The 19,123-nt window shown below is 33.7% G+C and overlaps 1 protein-coding gene across 1 annotated transcript in view; it reads left to right on the top strand.

The window, feature by feature from the left end:
- The window catches only part of ADGRL4 (adhesion G protein-coupled receptor L4), an 85,747-nt gene that overhangs the window by 45,488 nt on the left and 21,136 nt on the right, over positions 1-19,123 (top strand). Inside the window, exons 3-10 of the mRNA XM_055139503.1 lie at positions 3,259-3,411; positions 10,954-11,103; positions 11,967-12,037; positions 12,993-13,172; positions 13,287-13,470; positions 14,798-14,914; positions 16,219-16,424; positions 17,455-17,628. Coding sequence (XP_054995478.1) covers positions 3,259-3,411; positions 10,954-11,103; positions 11,967-12,037; positions 12,993-13,172; positions 13,287-13,470; positions 14,798-14,914; positions 16,219-16,424; positions 17,455-17,628 — 1,235 coding nt within the window. The remainder of the gene's footprint in view (positions 1-3,258; positions 3,412-10,953; positions 11,104-11,966; positions 12,038-12,992; positions 13,173-13,286; positions 13,471-14,797; positions 14,915-16,218; positions 16,425-17,454; positions 17,629-19,123) is intronic.

Here is a 19,123-nt window from a genome sequence, read left to right as displayed (position 1 = left end):
TATCAAATGATACCCAAAGAATTGCGTTAAAGTGTAATTTAGGAAAATGCAATCTTTCAAACACCAATTTAGTCTTTTTGTACCTCTTCACTCCAATAAACTTTACACACATACGACATTGCTCTTTTTTGTTGTCAGATCCAGCCTCCTAGGGAGATGCTTTATCTGGAAGGAAAGGCAAAATCGTGGTCCTTTAGTCCCTCTACGAAGTACAATAGCAAAGTATTAAACGAATTAAAACATGGAAAGATAAATGGTTAAACATTCAAACTATTAATGAAATGAATGTTTCTAACTTCAATGATATTTATCAATTATGAAAACTATAATTTCAAAACATGCTCTCTTTTGATTTAGAGAAATTAATTTATGTTGGTTTTCTGTAAAATAATCTTCTTATGTTTGGTAACTCTTTTGTAACCACAAATAAAATAAATGACTTTTTTGTTTTACAATATTCATTATATTTATTAATGAGTCAAATCTATAACTATTTAGATCTCTATTTACTTTACTTGGCACACAACTAGCCTATAGCCACAAACCTTCCTTTTAGTTAGGCATGTCCCTATAAGTGAATTCTGGTGAATAGAATGTGATGGGTGCCTTTATAGTCATGGCTCATCACTTGTTCACACTCTATTTGACTCCAATTTCCAGATTGCTTGGAACCCCCATAGGGTGGTGAAGCCATTAGATAAAAGAGGTCTGAGTCCTTGAACTGAGGTTGAAGAAACTGCACATTGACCTGAATATGAACCCTTTTCTCTGAATCAAGCAGTAAATAATATTTTTATTGCATTAACCCATTGTGTGTGCAGATGTATTAGTGGCAGTTGACCTATTTGCAGCTTTGAAACCATCAATATGTAGAGCCTTAATATTTAAATATATATAAACAAAATCAAAATTTAAATTGAAATAGATTCCAAATTTCTTCTGAATTCAGTCGCCCAATATCTTTTACCTTTTTTATTATTTTTAAAAACCCTTTACTCATTGGATACCTTCTTGTATTTTTTTTAAAATGATACTCAAAGAGGTCCCAGGATGAAATAGTTAAGAGAACAGATTTTAGAACCAAATATCTGGTCTTGCAACTAAGTAAACTATGAACTTGGCAAATGAGTCTTCTTTTCTAAGACTTTTAACATTTCTTTTTCATATCAGTTAAAAGACAACAGGGTCAGGGGCCTCAAGTATATAGGTAATATGGGAGTGCAGTATCGCTGTATATGCAAAGCTGTAGACTCAACGACACCCAAAACATGAGATCTGAACGACAACCCCACCGAATCCTAAAATGTGCCTGTCATGGAGTTGAGGGTAACAAAGAAAGGGCAGGAGGGAACACGGAAACAATTGGAGGGAAGTTGACGCTGGTAGTGGGATTGGTGTCAGAATATTAGAAGCCTAAAATGTAATTATCAATAGCACTGTAGCACTGTCGTCGCCTTGTTCATCAATTTGCTCAAGCAGGCACCAGTTATGTCTCTATTGTGAGACTTGTTGTGAGTAGGGTGTTTGCCTTGTACGTGGCTGACCCGGGTTCAATTCCTCCATCCCTCTCGGAGAGCCTGGGAAGCTACTGAATGTATCCCACTCGCATGGCATAGCCTGACAAGCTACCCGTGACGTATTCGATATGCCAAAAATAGTAACAACAAGTCTCACAGTGGAGATGCAATTATCAATAACTGTAAATCACTGTTCTTAAGTATATTTTTAAAAGTTTAAAAATTGATGACAGTGAGGGGCTGGAGTGTTAGCACAGTGAGCAGGGTGTTTCCTTGAATGCAACAAAATAGGATTTCATCCCCAAAACCCCATACATAGTCTCCCAAGTCCAATAAGAGTTATCCTTATCAAGGAATAATCCCCCGAGCACTAGTGAGTGTGACCACTCCAAAAAAATAAAAAGGTAACAATGATACCTACTTCCTGAATATTATATAAGGATTATATGAATTAATATAAAATATTTGAAAAAATATCAGCTCTTAGTTATTACTATATAGAAATAAGTTTGTTATATAATTAAATGTTATATAAATATTAAAATATTGTGTAAATGTCTTTTTATACTAAAGAAAAGTTTATTATTAAACAAAGATGCTTTTTTAAAAAATTAGAAAAAATAGTCAAGGCATGTTTCACTATTGACATATTTTTTACAACTACTCAAAGATTATTTCTCTGTTCTCCAAGTAGTCTGACTCCCCTTTAAGCAAATTTTTTTAATCTTTTATCATGTATGGTTGCCCAGTATTCACTCAGTTTCATTGTTACTTATTCTAGATTCCTCAGTGGTTTACTTGTTCCCCAACTCTGCTGTAATAAACTATCACAAATTTAGGGACTCAAAATAACCTTATTTTGTCGATGTTTTGGAGACTAGGATTCTGGAGTCAAGATCCTCGAATCATCTTCTCCCCCTAAATAGTCCAGTAAAGAGGCTGGAGAGATGGTACAGAGGGCAAGATGTTTGCTTTGCACACAAATGGTCCCCTGAGACATGCTTGCAGTGATCCCTGATTTCAGAGCAGGACTAAGCAAGAAGCACTTTCAGGTGTGGCCCCAAAGTAAAAAAACATAATGATTAGCACTATGATTCAGAAGCATTTATTTTCGATTCTTTTTATGGCAGATAATGTTTTATTTTCTGATTTTTACAAGAGAATTTGTGAACTATCAGAATTTTGTTATAGGAGATATAAAGTGAGAAGCATATGTGTCAATATTTCTTTTATATTTTATGTATATTTTTATAGGATAACATAAATCACATAGTAACAAATAAGTGTCTTAATATATAAATAAAAGCAGATATAGTGTTGCAAAATTTTCCTAAAAAAATAACAAAATAACATGATTAAATAGTCATCTCTGATTTTTTATTTTTATTTTTAATTTATGACAAGCTTTGGTTTATAAGAGTATTAAAATTAAATAGTGAATATATTATTTGATATTATTATAATTAAATCATATATAATTTCTGGAAAATATTCCAATCTAGATTTAAGAATTATATTTCATATTTGTGAAGAAATTCTATTTACTCTTTTACTGAAAAGAAAATAACTGACTTATAAAGATAAAACAAGTGTGGATTGAGCATTCTTTAGTACTAACCATTTCAGAAATGCATATTACCCTGGATTATTTTATATTTTAAACTCCCAAATGCTTAGGAAAGAGCTCAGTATTTTATCTTAATTATATAAATATAATTTTTTTAAATTTGTCTATCCACAGATGATAATGAGTGTGGAAATTTAACCCAGTCATGTGGTGAAAATGCTAACTGTACCAACACAGAGGGAAGTTACTATTGCATGTGTGCACCTGGTTATAAATCCAGCAGTAACCAAGACAGGTTTATCACAAATGATGGGACCATCTGCATAGGTAAGCCAACAATGTAACTTCAAATTTTTATCACTTTCTCATGACATATTACCTACAATTTGAACCAAACCTTGTTTGTTATGACTTTAGTTGCTAAATATTTTTATAACTTTATTAATTCCTTTAATTTTTTTTCTATGTTGCACCAAGGATATAAGAAAAGGAGAAGTTAAATTTTTTGAATAGGGAGCTGGAGCGATAGCACAGTGGGTAGGGCGTTTGCCTTGCACGTGGACGACCCGGGTTCGATTCCCAGCATCCCATATGGTCCCCTGAGCACTTCCAGGAGTAATTCCTGAATGCAGAGCCAGGAGTAACCCCTGTGCATTGCCAGGTGTGACCCAAAAAAGCAAAAAAAAAAATTTTTTTTTTGAATAAAATAAAACAGCTGACAAAAAGTTTTCGTGAAGCAATGAGATCTAGCCTGGTTGTAAAGAATGGAATAAAATACTTTAAAATAGTATATGATTCAAGTAAATTGTCATTTATGTCCCATAGTGTTCATGATTTTTAAAAATGGTCTTTGAAATATATTCTACATTTTTCTTAGAAAAAATGTTTAGATCGACATTACTTTTGAAAGAATTGTCCCAGTGCTTTTATTGCTATTTGCTGAAAGTTGGTCACGCTTTTGTGCCTACATGCTTCTCTAGACACTATTTAGAAAATCACCTCTGATGCACTAACATGTCCTCTTAGGGGACAAATTTTAATTTAATCCCTAAGTGAAGAATTAACCTGTAATTGAAAAGACTACCAAACACTTTTCCCTTCCATTGCAATTTGGTGCTGTATATTGTTAAATGGAGTCTATAGAATTTTACTTATAGTTTGAAGGGAAAAAAATGCATTTTAAAAACTTGGAAAGATGAACTATTTTGGAAAACAATTTCTCTAGAGGCAAAGATTTTTAAGTTTATAAATAATCATCACTGTTTCTAAAAATTGTATAATTTAGTGTACAATTAATTGGGATTGGTAGCTAGTATAATTAATTGGGATTGGTAATTATCTACAAATGTAATAGATTAATTGAAGCCTTCAAATTTCACTCAGATCTGGATATGAGTGAATTAGAGACTAAAATTTGCGAATTTATGGAAATTATAGGAAGATACAATGTCCTGCTTGTTCGTTACACACATAAGTTAAAGAGAAATATAAGGTTCCAGAGAGAGGGCACAGGAGGTGAGGAAATTGCCTTGCATGCAGCCAACCCTCACTTAATCAAAGGCACTCCATTTGTTCCCTTGGGTACTACCAAGGAGTGATCCCTGAGCTTAGAGACAGAAGCCTGAGCACTACCAGATGTAGCTCAAAGTCCCCTTACCTTGTCCCTATCCCCAAAAGAGAGAGATTCAGGCTAATTTGTGTCACAGTAAGTATTTTGATCACATCCCTAGTTAGCTTCTAATCATCAGTAAGCTAAGAAGAAGCCTGGTAACTTTATTTTTAGAACATATGTTAGAGGCATTTTTAGAAGAAAATTTTGCAATAAAAATCAATATAAAAAAAATTCACCTGACTTGTGTATTTAGGTAAATAGTATTTATTGTGTTTTGTAAACGAGTACGATTTTTGTCTCATTTTATGGTCAAGAGAAGTGAAGAGTTATTCTAGATATACATATTTTTGATAAAGGGAGGAGTGAAACCAGTCTGATGTCTAGAAGTCATTACTGTTTTCATGGGACACATAAATGGCTTGGCCATTTGTATCTCACACTCTGATCTTAATCAGAAAAATTTAGTGGATCCAACTTGGCAAAGGCAGAAAAGTTATGAAGAATAGCGATAGCACAGCGGTTGGGCGTTCGCCTTATACGCAGTCAACCTGAGTTCGATTCCTCCGCCCCTCTCAGAGAGCTCAGCAAGCTACCGAGAGTATCAAGCCCGCACGGCAGAGCCTGGCAAGCTACCCATGCGTATTGGATATGCCAAAAACAGTAACAATAAGTCTTTTAATGAGAGACATTACTGGTGCCCGCTTGAACAAATCGATGAGCAACGGGATGACTGTTTCCTAGTGATTGTTACAGGGTTTCTCAGCAAAGAGTGGGCCTGGCCCCCTCCCAGCAATGCACAGTGGGCTTGACTGATGCTCTTATTGGTGAGTTGGTGTCTCCTGCCTGGAGCTACAGTTGCCACCATGGCCATGTCAGGAGATTCTGAATGAAGGAGGGCATACAGTATTGAAAACAGAACTGGCATTGGGGCTTCCTTTGAACTATCACCCAGGTCCTAGATTGGCAATTTTATCATTAGTTTTTGAAGCTTAAGTTTTTATTAGACTGCAGTGTTACCAACATTCTTAAGAACTAGGGATCTATCTGACATTCCTTTCAGAAGACTCAGTTCCTATGTTGGTTCTACTCAAGCTGATCTTAGAAATATTATGTAATATGTGTGTGTTACCTTTAGTTGTAAATGCTAATTATGCAATTGTGTAATTTTCAGCAGAAATGTTCTCTAGTCAGTAAAGAAATCCGACTTCTGACATCTTAATCACTGGAACTTACAACAATTTCAGCCATGCTCTCTATTCCCTCTTGTCTCCAGAGGACATCTCTCTTTTCATCTGATTATGTTTGCTTTTAATACATCTCAATTCACAAAGGGTCATATTTCTCTGTCTGTTCTTATACTTTGAAACTAGAAAATGCCTCTGTTAGAAAAACTGAATCACAGATACAGACAAAACACACACACAAGTATGATTGAATACCAACATTTTTATAGGGATATAACATATTTATAATTTAAGATTCCTTCTCCCTGTACTCATTTATTATTCAGATATTAGAAATTGCCTAATGTTTTTGCTAATCCTTTCTTAATTCTTTTAAGTAATCAGTGAATCAAATTACTATAAAAACACTGTACCCACTACTGAGTTCTTTAGTTTTATCTGTTTTCTATGATGTATTATTCTACAAAAAAAAAACCCCTCATTTTCTGGGAAATTGTTATTTCTCACCAATTTGTTGTCCTTAAGAAGTAAGCTTTCTGAAAAGCAGAGAATCCATTTATTTTTTTTTAGTTACACAACAATTTTATTATGTACTATCTTCATCTTCAAGGACTTTGAACAGAGGATCAAAATTTTATTCCCTTACTACATTAGTGTATCTGTTGATATTAGTCTGTTGTCCCTGATTTGAAATTTTAGCTGATGTTTAAATTTGACATGGCCAGTAATTATAGTCATTAAGAAATTCCACAAATAATTGCAAAAAACCCCTCCAACTCAGGGCAAGAAGTAACATACAGAAAATTATTTACCTCTAGTCTATATTCAAATACTTTTTTCCACAGATAAAGTAATTTGTAATTTTCTACAGAAGACTTTGTGTAATATTAAGCATCAACATATTTTTATTCTGCTTGAAGTCACAGTTAACAAAATTTCAGATGCTTGTTTTCTAGGTAGTCAAGTTATAGACTAGCATTTCAAAAACAAGGAAGTAAAAGCATCCAACAGTAACATGACTTTCTAAGACCTAATTAGTAGAAACCACAAACTCTTTCATGTTTATACTCTGATTAAAGCATACTTCATGTGTTATGAAAAAGAACTATTTTTGTTAAGTTATTTTTAAGCGTTATCCAAAGTCACATAACTGTGAAATACGAGAGTGTCACCTCTATTACCTGTCGTCCCATTGCTCATCGATTTACTCAAGAGGGCACCATTAACGTCTCCATTCATCCCTGTCACATGCTAGTGTAGCCCAATGGTGTCTGCTCACTCCAGGAATGAGAAGAACATAAAACTGTTTGTTCAGAGTCTTGATGAAGAAGAAGTCTAACCATCTTGTAGGTGGATGGCCAGACATTCTTTTGACGTCCTGTGGAATGCAGTCGGTAACAGCTCCAGTCTAGCCATCATCTCCAAATCACATTACGTGTCTGACCCATCTGATTTTTGACGCTTTGGCAAACGAGACAGTGTCCCTGATCATCAATCGTTGACAGAGGTTGGAGGTCCGGATTCCTTCTTTCACTTGAGTGAAAGCGTGATATTCCAAGCATAGCTCTTTTGATTCCTTTTTGGGATACCCGAATAGCGTTCTCATCCTGTTTTCATTGGGCCCAGGTCTATGAGGTGTATATTAGTGTAGGAAGAATGGTGGAACTGAAAAGATGTGCCTGGAGTCAGAGGTTCTTCATCCTCTTAACAACTTCTTTGATGCTCTTGAAGGCATTCCATGCTGCTCTCTTCCTCCTGCACCAAGTTGTCTGTGATGTTGCATTCTCGACCCAGGTATACATAACTGCTGCATTCGGAGATGTGCATTCCATTGAGAGCAAATGGAATGTCAGGAACTAGTTCGTTTCTCATGAACATTGTCTTCATGAGATTCAGCTGCAATACGACCTTTCCACATTTGCAGTCAAAGTCTGCCAGCATTTGTGCCGCTTGACTAATGTTTGGTGTTATTAAAATGATGTCATCAGTGAAGTGGAGGCGGTGTAGTTGCCTACTGTCTATCTTCACTCCCATTCCTTCTCATTTCATTCATTGCATGATGTTCTCGAGGGTGTCACTGAAGAGTTTTGGTGAAATGGTATTGTCTTGCCGAACTTCTCTCCTTTACATCAATGATCACTTCCTTGTAGAATGGTGAGATCCTGGTGGTAAATCTGTAATAGAGATCACAGAGGAGCTTCGATGACCCCTTCAGTCCCAACAAAATCAAAGGCCTTCTTTAAATCGATGAACGTTAGACAGTGGCATCTTGAACTCTTGCGAAACCTCAATGAGCTTTGTTACCATGTGGATATGGTCGATTGTGCTGAATCCTTTTTGGAACCCAGGTTGCTCACATGGTTGTCCTTCATGTAGTGGTCTGCCAATCCTATTCAGGATGACTCGAGTGAATATTTTTGTAGACAATGAACAACAGGTAGATCAGGTGATAGTTGCTGATGTCATGGATGTCTCCTTTCTTGTACAACAAAACAACAAAACAGCCGTGCTGATTTTCCATTGGGATAGAACCTTGCATTCAGACAGGTAGCATGTGAAGAGCCAAGCTGGTGTATTGATGAGTACTGGCGGCAGATTCTTCAGGTGTTCGGTCTGACCTTGTCTGGACTGGGTGCTGTACACATCTTTACAGACGAAATGGAGGGTCAGATTTTGGAAGGAGAATGCTGGGAATGATATAGCCATCCTGCGGAATTTGGTATGTGGGCAGGTAGACATGGTTATTAAAAGAGATCCGAGTAGAAATCATGGATAACCTTCTCCATTGCCTTCTGGAAAATGTGATAGATCCATCAGAGTAAATATGAGAGTAAGAAATGAAATAAAGGCTGGGAGTTTTAGATACAAGAAATCTTCTGTGAGCAGATTTAGAGTCATGAAAATTATTTTCACTGGATTATAAAGAATTCAGTCAGAAAAAGATTTTGAAGGATAAAACCAGAAGATCAGAGTTTATTTAATGTGGTACAGAAAACTAGCCCAGACTTATAAGGGTACAAATGGAATTATGTTATTTTTCCTGCTATTGTTGTTGTTTTTATTAAGATATTCAGAGAAAAGTCTGGACACTAGTTAGCTGATTGAGAGGTGAGGAATTCCCTCCATGGACTAATGTGAGAAGAATAGTAGAACTAAGAATTTACCCTGAGCAAAGACACACTAATGCAGGTCAAGAGGTGCTGCTTTGGGACCAGAGAGACAGTACAGCAGGCAAGATACTTGTTTTGCACTCTGCCAACCTGAGTTCTATCTCAGGCACCTATCTATCTCAAAAGATCCTCCAAGCACTGCCAGGAACCAGGAGTAAGATCTGAGCACCAACAGTCGTGTCCTTAAAACCAAACCAACCCCAAAAGGAAGTGCTCCCCTGCCACATGTACACTAAAATTGGGAAGATGTAGAGAAAATTAACATGGTTTCTGTCTAATATGCAGATAAGTGAAGCATTCCATATTTTTCAGTCTGATACATTTCTAGAGCTATGAATCTTCTGAAATTTTGAAGTATTGCATGACAACTGTAAATTAATAAGACCTGATTTTGAAAAGAAAACAAGGCCAGAGCGACAGTACCATGATCGTACAGCAAGTAGAGCACTTGCCTTGAGTGTGGCTGGACCAGTGTTTGATCCTTGTCACTACATATGGTCTCCCAGGCCCAGATATGACCCCAGAAGTGACCCTTGAGCTAAGATCCAGGAGTAAGTTCGAAACATCACTGGGTTTGACCCAAAAAACAAAAGAAAAATTTTGACATCTATAGAGTCTAATATATACCTAGTAGGATACATATTGGCTTTATTGGAAAACAAGCAAATTAGACCTTGTAAGAAAGTTAGTATGAATCTTTCTACAAAATGACAGTGACATTCATTTTTGTGCAGAGAATTTTATCCCATTTGGGGGTACTGTTTCAAATGACTGATTTAGCTCATAACCAATTATGAGAGCCACACTTCCTAGGTAAAACTCTATAACTTATTCCATTATAGCACTGTCAGTTCTAGTATTGTTTTTTTATTTCCCAGGTTTTTATTGAATGTTTTAAGTGAAGAATGTAAGATCAGTTTCATTGAAAAATAAATAGTTCATACTGGTATTACAAGTTGAAATTTAATTACTGCCCCTTTATAATGAGAAACAGCATTGTGCCAGTCTATTAGGATGGTAAAAAAAAAAAAAATCACATTATCACATTGTATACGTAAGATTTCTGATTTAAATATAAGAACTATGCATAGTAAACCCACAAAACAGTCATATTATTTTAAAATAACCATCACAACTCTTGAATTTCTTGAAATTATTTCCGATTCTAACTTAATATGAATATTGTATTTATAACTGCAAGGCATATTTTTCATAGTATGTATATTTTTAAATTAGGAATATAAATTATGTGTTAAAATCTAATGTTTCTGTTGTGGTTTTGATATATGGCTACTTAATAATGTGAGACTTAATTTGCACATTTGTTATTTTCTTATGGCTAAATACATATCAAGAATCATAGAAAAAATTATCTGAAAAAATTTATAAACTTTAGCAAAATTTAAGTGAGTTGGCTAACACATTCTGCTACATCTTGTAGCAGATTGTAAAGTAATATACTGGAAAAATATTTTGGGGGGGAAAAATTGGGCCCTCTTTTTTATACTCCAAATTACCTGTCTGAGCTATAATAGATAATTGCTAATCTAAGTATAGTTTAGGACTAGGAAACAACAAAAAAATTTAAATGTATTTTAAAAATTGGGTCTTTACTAAGTTAGTACTAATAGTACATGGTCAATGATCAAAATCTTTAATGACTCCATTATGAATCATGCTACTTAGAAAACAATTCAAAAGATCAGACCATAAATGACATTTACATTACATTGCAAAATGAATTGACCAAATCGGTTAAAAAATACGTATTCAACTAAGTTTCTCTGTAATTCTTCAAATAATAATCTTTTTTGTAGTCTTTAACTGTACAGAATAATTTTACCGAAAGTTAGTAACTATATGGGCACTAAATAAAACTAAATATTTTTTCAAATATTTCTAGATATTGATGAGTGCAGTGAACCATATGCCTGTGGTGATCATGCAGTGTGTGAAAATGAGGTTGGTGGGTATCACTGCTCCTGTGAAGAAGGTTATCACTCATCCACTGGAAAATCACAGTTCACTCCTAGTGATGGCACTTACTGTCAAGGTGAATTATTTTCTTGACTTTTTAAGTAGGTTTTGGTCCAGCTTTACTCTGCTCAGGCCTTACTAGTGACTCTTCACCAAGTGATCATTTCTGGCAGGACTCTGGGGACCATATGTGGTGCTGGGAATCCAAGCAAGGTCAGTCATGTGCAAAGCAAGAACCCTATACTGTCTGACCCCTATTTTATTTTTAATTTTATGTATTAATACAGAGCTACCCATATAAAATGTAGCACTGTAGCACTGTCATCCCATTGTTCATCGATTTGCTAGAGCAGGCACCAATAACGTCTCCAAGTGAGACTTGTTGTTACTGTTTTTGGCATATCGAATATGGCACAGGGAGCTTGCCAGGCTGTGCCATGTGGGCGGGATACTCTGAGTAGCTTGCCGGGCTCTCCGAGAGGGATGGAGGAACTGAACCCAGGTCAGTCTCGTGCAAGGCAAATGCCCAACCTACTGTGCTATAAAATGTGCAAATATAAAAAAATCCACTTTCCAAAAGATGTGACAATATTTATTTATTGTTTGTGAAATAAAATAAAAATGTGTACATTTTAATATAATGAAAAATGTATGCCACATATTATGTAGTCAACATATTCTTTTCCTTAGGGTAGTGACAAGTGGTGTTTCTTTTGTAATTTTTTGTACTTTAGAAAAAGCATTTATTTTGCCTAAGAATGATACATACAAAATTATAAAAAGTTAATTTTCATAAAATGTATTAAGAATGTTTTTAGTATTCAAATAAGAGAGAAAAGTATCTGCTATTTGCATAATAATCTGTGGTAACAATGTTTTAAGCTCACTATGTAATCTGTATTTAAGATTTAGTACATAATCTCTTTTCATTTTCTACAGAAAATGTGAAAGTAAACTGCTTTCTAGATAATTCCTGCATCGCTGCAACTATTCATAGAACTTTAACAAGAGTAAGTAAAGTACTTGAATCAAATATGTTGAATGTTGACATTTCAGTTTGAGTTAAAATCCTTCCAGTTAGATATTTTAAAAAGACTAACGAGATTTATATATAGAATTTAAACTGTGTACAGATACCTAAGTATTTTCTGATAAGTATGTTTGAGTTGACAAGGGGAATAATTTGAAAATCCAAAAACTATTGAAGAAGACATAATCTTCTCTTGAGATCTCACTCATTGGTAGCATTGTAGCACTGTCATCATTTTGTTCATGGATTTGCTAGATCAGGCACCAGTAGTGTCTCCATTGTGAGACTTGTTGTTACTATTTTTGGCATATCTAATACGCCTTGGCTAGCTTGCCAGACTCTGCCGTGCAGGTGGAATACTCTCGGTACACTCATTGGTATACTGTTAAATCATTTAATATTAATAAAAAGTCTGTGTATTTGTGTATCAACATCCTTTGATCCCAAGCCAATTCTCACATTCAAAAAAAAAAAGTTAAGTGCATCTGATTTTGCATTTCAGAGTGAATATTCTAAATAGTAAATGAAATAGGACATACCAAAAATTACTGTCATGTGATTGAAACTGTTCATTTCATGTACCAATCATCTAAAGCAAATTTCCCATTAATAACATTGCAAAAGAATTTATCTGGATGATTAAAACCTAATTGAAAATATTAAGTATAATTTATTATTTTAAGAAGTAAGTTTAAATAACAGTTCAAATAAACTTTTAAGAACTGGCATCTATGCTTTTAAAGTTATTTGTTAACCTTTTATAAATACCTGATTTCAGTGCTGAATATTGTGGTTTGGTCTGACAACTAATTACATATGGAACAAATATGCCAAAACAAAAAAGCAGGATTACCTTAACATACAAACTTTAATCTTAAAAAATCCACTGGAACGCTAAATTGTTTTCTCCCCCTGTCTGGACTCTCTTTGTTCAGATCAGAAATGTAAAAGAACCTTTGTCTTTACTACATGAAGTCTACAGAAATTCTATGAAAGATCTTTCACCAATGGATATGATTACATATATAGAAATATTAGCTGAATCATCCCAACTATTGGAATATATGAACATCACTAACTCAGCTGCGGGTACCCTTTCTAACTTAACACTTACTGTAAGTATGAGGTACTTTAAGTCACTATAACTAAGATTTAATTTTTTCTCTACATTTATGATTACTGTAAGAGTCCTACATGTTTCAGTGTTCTTTTTTTTGTTTTAACTACAGGAGTTTGTAAAAACTGTGAATAATTTTGTTCAGAAAGATACATTTGCAGTTTGGGATAAGTTACCTAAGGATCATAGAAGAACCCATCTTACAAAACTGATGCATGCTGTGGAACAAGTCACTTTAAGGATATCTCAGAACTTAAAAAAAACCACTCAATTTGATACGAATTCAAGTGATATTGGTAAGAAAAAAAGATAAATTTCAATAGTGAAACAAACAAGACATCACATTTTGGATAGAGGAGGAAAGTATTTTAAATGGGCTATTGATGAATGGTAATGTGTAACAGGAGTGATAGGTGAATTTTAAAAGATGAATATATCAGCACCGTTTCCATAACATCTCCTCTTACATATTTCCAAATGTTCATTTATGTGCTGAACATAAACTGTTCATTACATTACTACCTTGTCATTTTTAGCTAGTCTTCTCATAATTTGCCAGAATCTACCTTGTCTGGGGATAGTTACAAACATTTTTACTCTATATAGCATATTTAAATTACCTTAGACATCATTTTGCCTTTTGTAATTCAATGAATAAATGTAGTAAATTTGCATTCTTATATTGAAAACTATCCAGTTCTGGTATCAAATTAATCGTGAGTACAAAGTTGTTCTCAGAATTTTTTTTTAATTTAAAATAAAATAATTAAAAGCAGAAAGGTGATTATCTGTGTGGTACTTGCAATATACAAAAATTCGAATTTCATCCTGATTTACTATTTTTCACAATAAGTTAGCAAGCATTGTGACTCACACTGGAGCCCTGTATTTCTGTATTGTTTCTTTATGGAAAAGATGAAAATGGGGCTGGAGATATAATACAGTGTATAGGGCACTTACCCTTGTATGTGGCAACCCAGGCTTGATCCCCAGCACCACATAGGGTTTCCCCAGCATGGCCGGGAGTAACGCCTGAGTGCAGAGCCTGGATTAGTTTCTGAGCAGTCAGGTTTGCCCCTACCAAAAGAAGATAAAGATACAGAACAGAGAGATGACTAAATGGGATTGAGCACATATTTTGCAAGTAGGAGCCCTGGGTTTTAGCTCCATACCTCATGGGCTCTACAGAACTGCCAGGAGCAGTTAATGGGGTGATGGGAGTTCTAAGCACTAACAGGTGTAACCCTTAGAACCATGAAAACATGATACTAAACCAGATGCGGAAATTATAACTCAAGAACTTAATTCAATAGAGACTATAATTGTAATTGCTTGCATTTGCTTTAATAATTATAGTTTACAACTACCATGCATACAAAAATACTTAGTTGCTTGAATTAATTTAATAAAGATTAAATTGAACCATGTGTACCAATAGTGATTTTTCAAAAATTTGAAAAGTTAAATTATATTTTAAAGTATAAACTGCAATGTGAAAGCAGATTCAGAATATATTCATTCTACCTGTTATGAATTGAAATAAGGTTGGGTGGAATTTTCTTCAGCTAGATACATTCATTATATTTATTTCTTAATTTAATGATTTTAATGATATTGTTACAGCTCTCAAAGCTTTCTTTTTTGATTCATATCACATGAAGCGTGTTCATCCCTATATGAATGTGGATGGAGATTATATAAAGATATTTCCAAGGAGAAAAGTTGCTGATAATCAAGACGGTAAGACTTTGAAAACTCATATTGTAGTCAGTAATTTGTAATAAGTATTTATTATGAATTTATTGTATGAGTGTACATGTATATTATAGTTTTCTCTATAAAAATGTGTATATATGAAGCCAAAATTTTTAGAAAGAAAACTACAATACACATGTACACACACACACACACACACACACACACACACACACACATATATATATACAGGACTGGAGGGATAACACAGCAGGTAGGTCATTTGCCTTGCACCCGGCCAACCCGGGTTTGATTCCTCCGTCCCTCTCAGAGAGCCCAGCAAGCTACTGAGACTATCTCACCCGCACAGCAGAGCCTGGCAAACTACCCGTGACATATTCAATATGCCAAATACAGTAACAAGAAGTCTCACAATGGAGACATTACTAGTGCCCACTCGAGCAAATTGATGAGCAATGGGATGACAGTGATACAGTGATATAGTGAATATCTATGTATTTCTAATCTTAATATCAACTTCCATAAATGGCAATGCTGAGAGTCTAATGGAAATAATACTGAATAATACTGTTTGCAATAGAATTCTTTAAATACTTTTTTTAGTAATTTATAATATTCTTCACCATAAAACTAAATTTAGATACTGAGTTTTTTACAAGCTTAATATGAATTAAGTCAACCTAATAAGAATTATGTAACCTATAGCATAATTTGAGACTTACTAATAGCGACAACGCACAACATTTAGAGAAAGAAAAAACAGTCATATGATAGTCTAAACTGGCTACATTTCTATTACAGAATTCTGTTCTTATATACTACATTTGGGGAGTGTCAAGATGAATAGATAAATGGCTGCATCTCTAGGCAGTGCACCAGCATAGCTCTACATCTTCAATATAAAATAGAAAACAAACCTGGAGTTGAAATCAATGACATCTCACAACTCTTTTATATATGAAGTTTCTTGATGATTATGTTTTAATCTCTATATATCTACATAGTGAATAATACAAAACCGTATTTTTTAGTGATGACTTCATATATTTGTTTTTAAATAGTATTTGCATTAAGTCTATTTAGAGTTCAAAATAAATTTTTATTTCTAATATAGTTTGTGCGAAGATTCCTCAGACCATGGCCAGTCTCAGGGTTAGGAAATATGTCTTAATATAGTTTGATGTAGCCTAAATCTATAAAACAAATCGACATTTCAGCATCTAGTTTTTTTACTCTCTTCAGGCAAAAAATATATCATTCAATTGTTATATTCATTTTAAGAAGCTAGTTGCATTTAGTAATAATCTATCAAAATGTATTTTTGATAGGCAATGTTGCAGTTACATTTTTACATTATAAGAATATTGGTCCCTTGTTTTCATCATGTGACAACTTCTTACTGGAACCTCAAAATTATGATAATTCTGAAGAGGAAGAAAGAGTCATCTCTTCAATAATTTCGGTTTCAATTAGCTCAAACCCACCCACCTTGTATGAACTTGAAGAAATAATATTTACATTAAGTCACACAAAGGTAATTTTTGGAAGAGATTTTGTTGTTATGGTAAAACATTCTAAGATGTGGCTATTTTTGTTGTTATTAACTGACAAATATGCGAACTAAATAACATGCAAGTTCTTTGGTTTAAAATTACAGGTTCAATAGGTTCAAGAAGATGAAGTAGTAGTACATTAATAGTAAAGAGGTTAGGATACTTGCCTTGCACAAAGCCGACCAGAATTCTATTTACAGAATCTCTTATGGTCCTCTGAGCACTACCAGGAGTGATCTCTCAGCACAGAGCCAGGAATAAACCCTGAGCACCATCAGGTGTGGTCTGATCTTTCCCCCAAAATGTTTCCAAATTAAAATAAAAGCATAAATTGTTTCAATTGATTTTATAATTTCAATTAATTTAATTTTATTTCAGCTTAACAAAATTTTTCAACTTTTTATACATGTTGTCATTATTTCACATATTTTTTTAGCATAAAGTTCACTTTCTATTAATTTCCTTCTCATCGCGTGGAGTATTTTTTTCTTATTTAATAATTTCTCATCTTCTCACTAAAATGTAAGGTCAATATGCAAAAATTTTTTTGTTCAGTGTTAGATTTTTAGTAATACGATCAATTTTTAATACTTACAATGTACTCAATAAGCATTTGTGGAACAATGATAAGATGTTAATTATATGTCATGCACTGTTGTAAATGAAATACATGAACTGATTTGATAACCACTAATACAATTTTCTGACTCAGAATTAATAAGTAGCATAGCTTTGCTATAACAGACTTTTTAAAAAATTTTATTTTATTGAATCACTGTGAGATACAGTTACAAGCTTTCATGTTGGAGTTACAAACATACAATGCTATGACATAGACATTAATTCTTCCATAATACATAATATTCATTTAATGGAATTGATTTTTGTGCTTTAATTTTTAGTTACAACTTTAATGCTACTGATATGCAAAATAGTATTTTATGTGTAACAAAATGAATACCACATGCATACCTTTTTTTCTGTTCCATCAGTAAAATATCTCTTTTATAGACCACAGATGAGAATAGGAGTCAGTGTGCATTTTGGAACTACTCACTTGACACCATGAATGGCAGCTGGTCTTCAGAGGGCTGTGAGCTGACTTACTCCAATGACACCCACACCTCATGCCGCTGTAATCACCTGACACATTTTGCAATTTTGATGTCTCCTGGTCCTTCCATTGTAAGGCAATTTTTGAATATGCATTTATTATTTGGCCTATATTGTTTATATGTTATGTCATTCAACAGAATAATGAAACTTTTATACATTTTCCTTAGAAGATGTCAATAGCTTATTTCATTCATTGATAAAATACCAGTATATCTTTTTCTGTCTTTGTTTTTGTACTTCTTGCTTTATATTATATAGCTATTTTAGATTTTTGATTATTTTAGGTTACTAATCCTAGGACTTATTTAGTTTGTAGTATCTAGTAGGTTGTATACCTATGCCTTGCATACATAAGCTTTTGTTGCTACTTGTTTTGTTTTATTGTACATAAATGATTGTTTGTTCTGGGGTATCACCTAGATACAGTTCAGGAGTTATTACTCCTGGAGTGATCAGGGGACTATGAAATGTCAGGATAACCAGGCTCCAGCGTATGCTCCATTCCTTTGAGCTATCTCTATGAACCCAGACTCTAAGTTTTTAATATTGCTTTAAGTATTTTAATGTATCATAGACCTTAAGGACCTTACTTTGTATTAATTTCATTATGACCAAATAAACTATTGATATTTTATACCTACTCAATAATATTAATATCCTTTTGAATAATGTACAAACAACCTCAAGATTTTCAGGCTTGGATCCTGAAAGCTAATGCAGTGGGTAAAGCCATCAGTTTTACCCATGACCAGTCTAGGTTTAATCCTAGGCATCACATATGGCCCCCCCCGCAAGCACCGCCAGGAGTGACTCCTCAATATAGAGCTAAGAACACTGATGGGTGTGGCCCAAAGAGGGGGAAAAAGATTTTTAGACATAATATATCTCTCTACAATAAATAATTTCATGTGTATCTCATACTATAATATCTTGCTCTTACATTATACAATTTATTTTATGATCATATCATAATCTTCTTTAGATTATAGGTTTATTTACTCATATTATTAGAACACGTGAGTGAACAAATTAATCTGACCATAGTGTCAGTCACAATGCTGATATTGTTTTAAATGTGTCATCATAGCTCTGTGTTATATATTTAAATTTTTTCACCTGGTTAGATTAACACCAACCATTCCCATTTTAATGATGCTATTTCTATATTCCACATATTCAGTATTCCTAATACCTTGTTTAATGTGTTTTAGATAAATTACTGCATAGAAATAAGACTTTTTCTTACTACTGATAAATCTCTTTTAATTAACCATTTTCACATTACAATAATGAATTGCCTTTCAGATATCATGAAACTGATGATAATATGGTTAAACCATATACTAGTAATATAAACTACACCCAGAAAAGTCCCTAATTACCTATTATAGCACTACATGATTTATATCAGATTTCTTTGAGTATTGAGCATTTTTAAAAGTACAAAATATTCTAATCTAAATTCATACTTGTATTTTCACATTTTATGAACAGTTTGATTAATGATTCTCCAGAAAAGAAGTTCATTATATATTTTAGCTTCTCTGAAAAGTTACCAAGTTAT

Source organism: Sorex araneus, chromosome 5 (assembly GCF_027595985.1).
Source record: "Sorex araneus isolate mSorAra2 chromosome 5, mSorAra2.pri, whole genome shotgun sequence".
NCBI lineage: Eukaryota > Metazoa > Chordata > Mammalia > Eulipotyphla > Soricidae > Sorex > Sorex araneus.
Note: the sequence above shows the minus strand (reverse complement) of the source record. Positions and strands in the feature narration are given on the sequence as shown.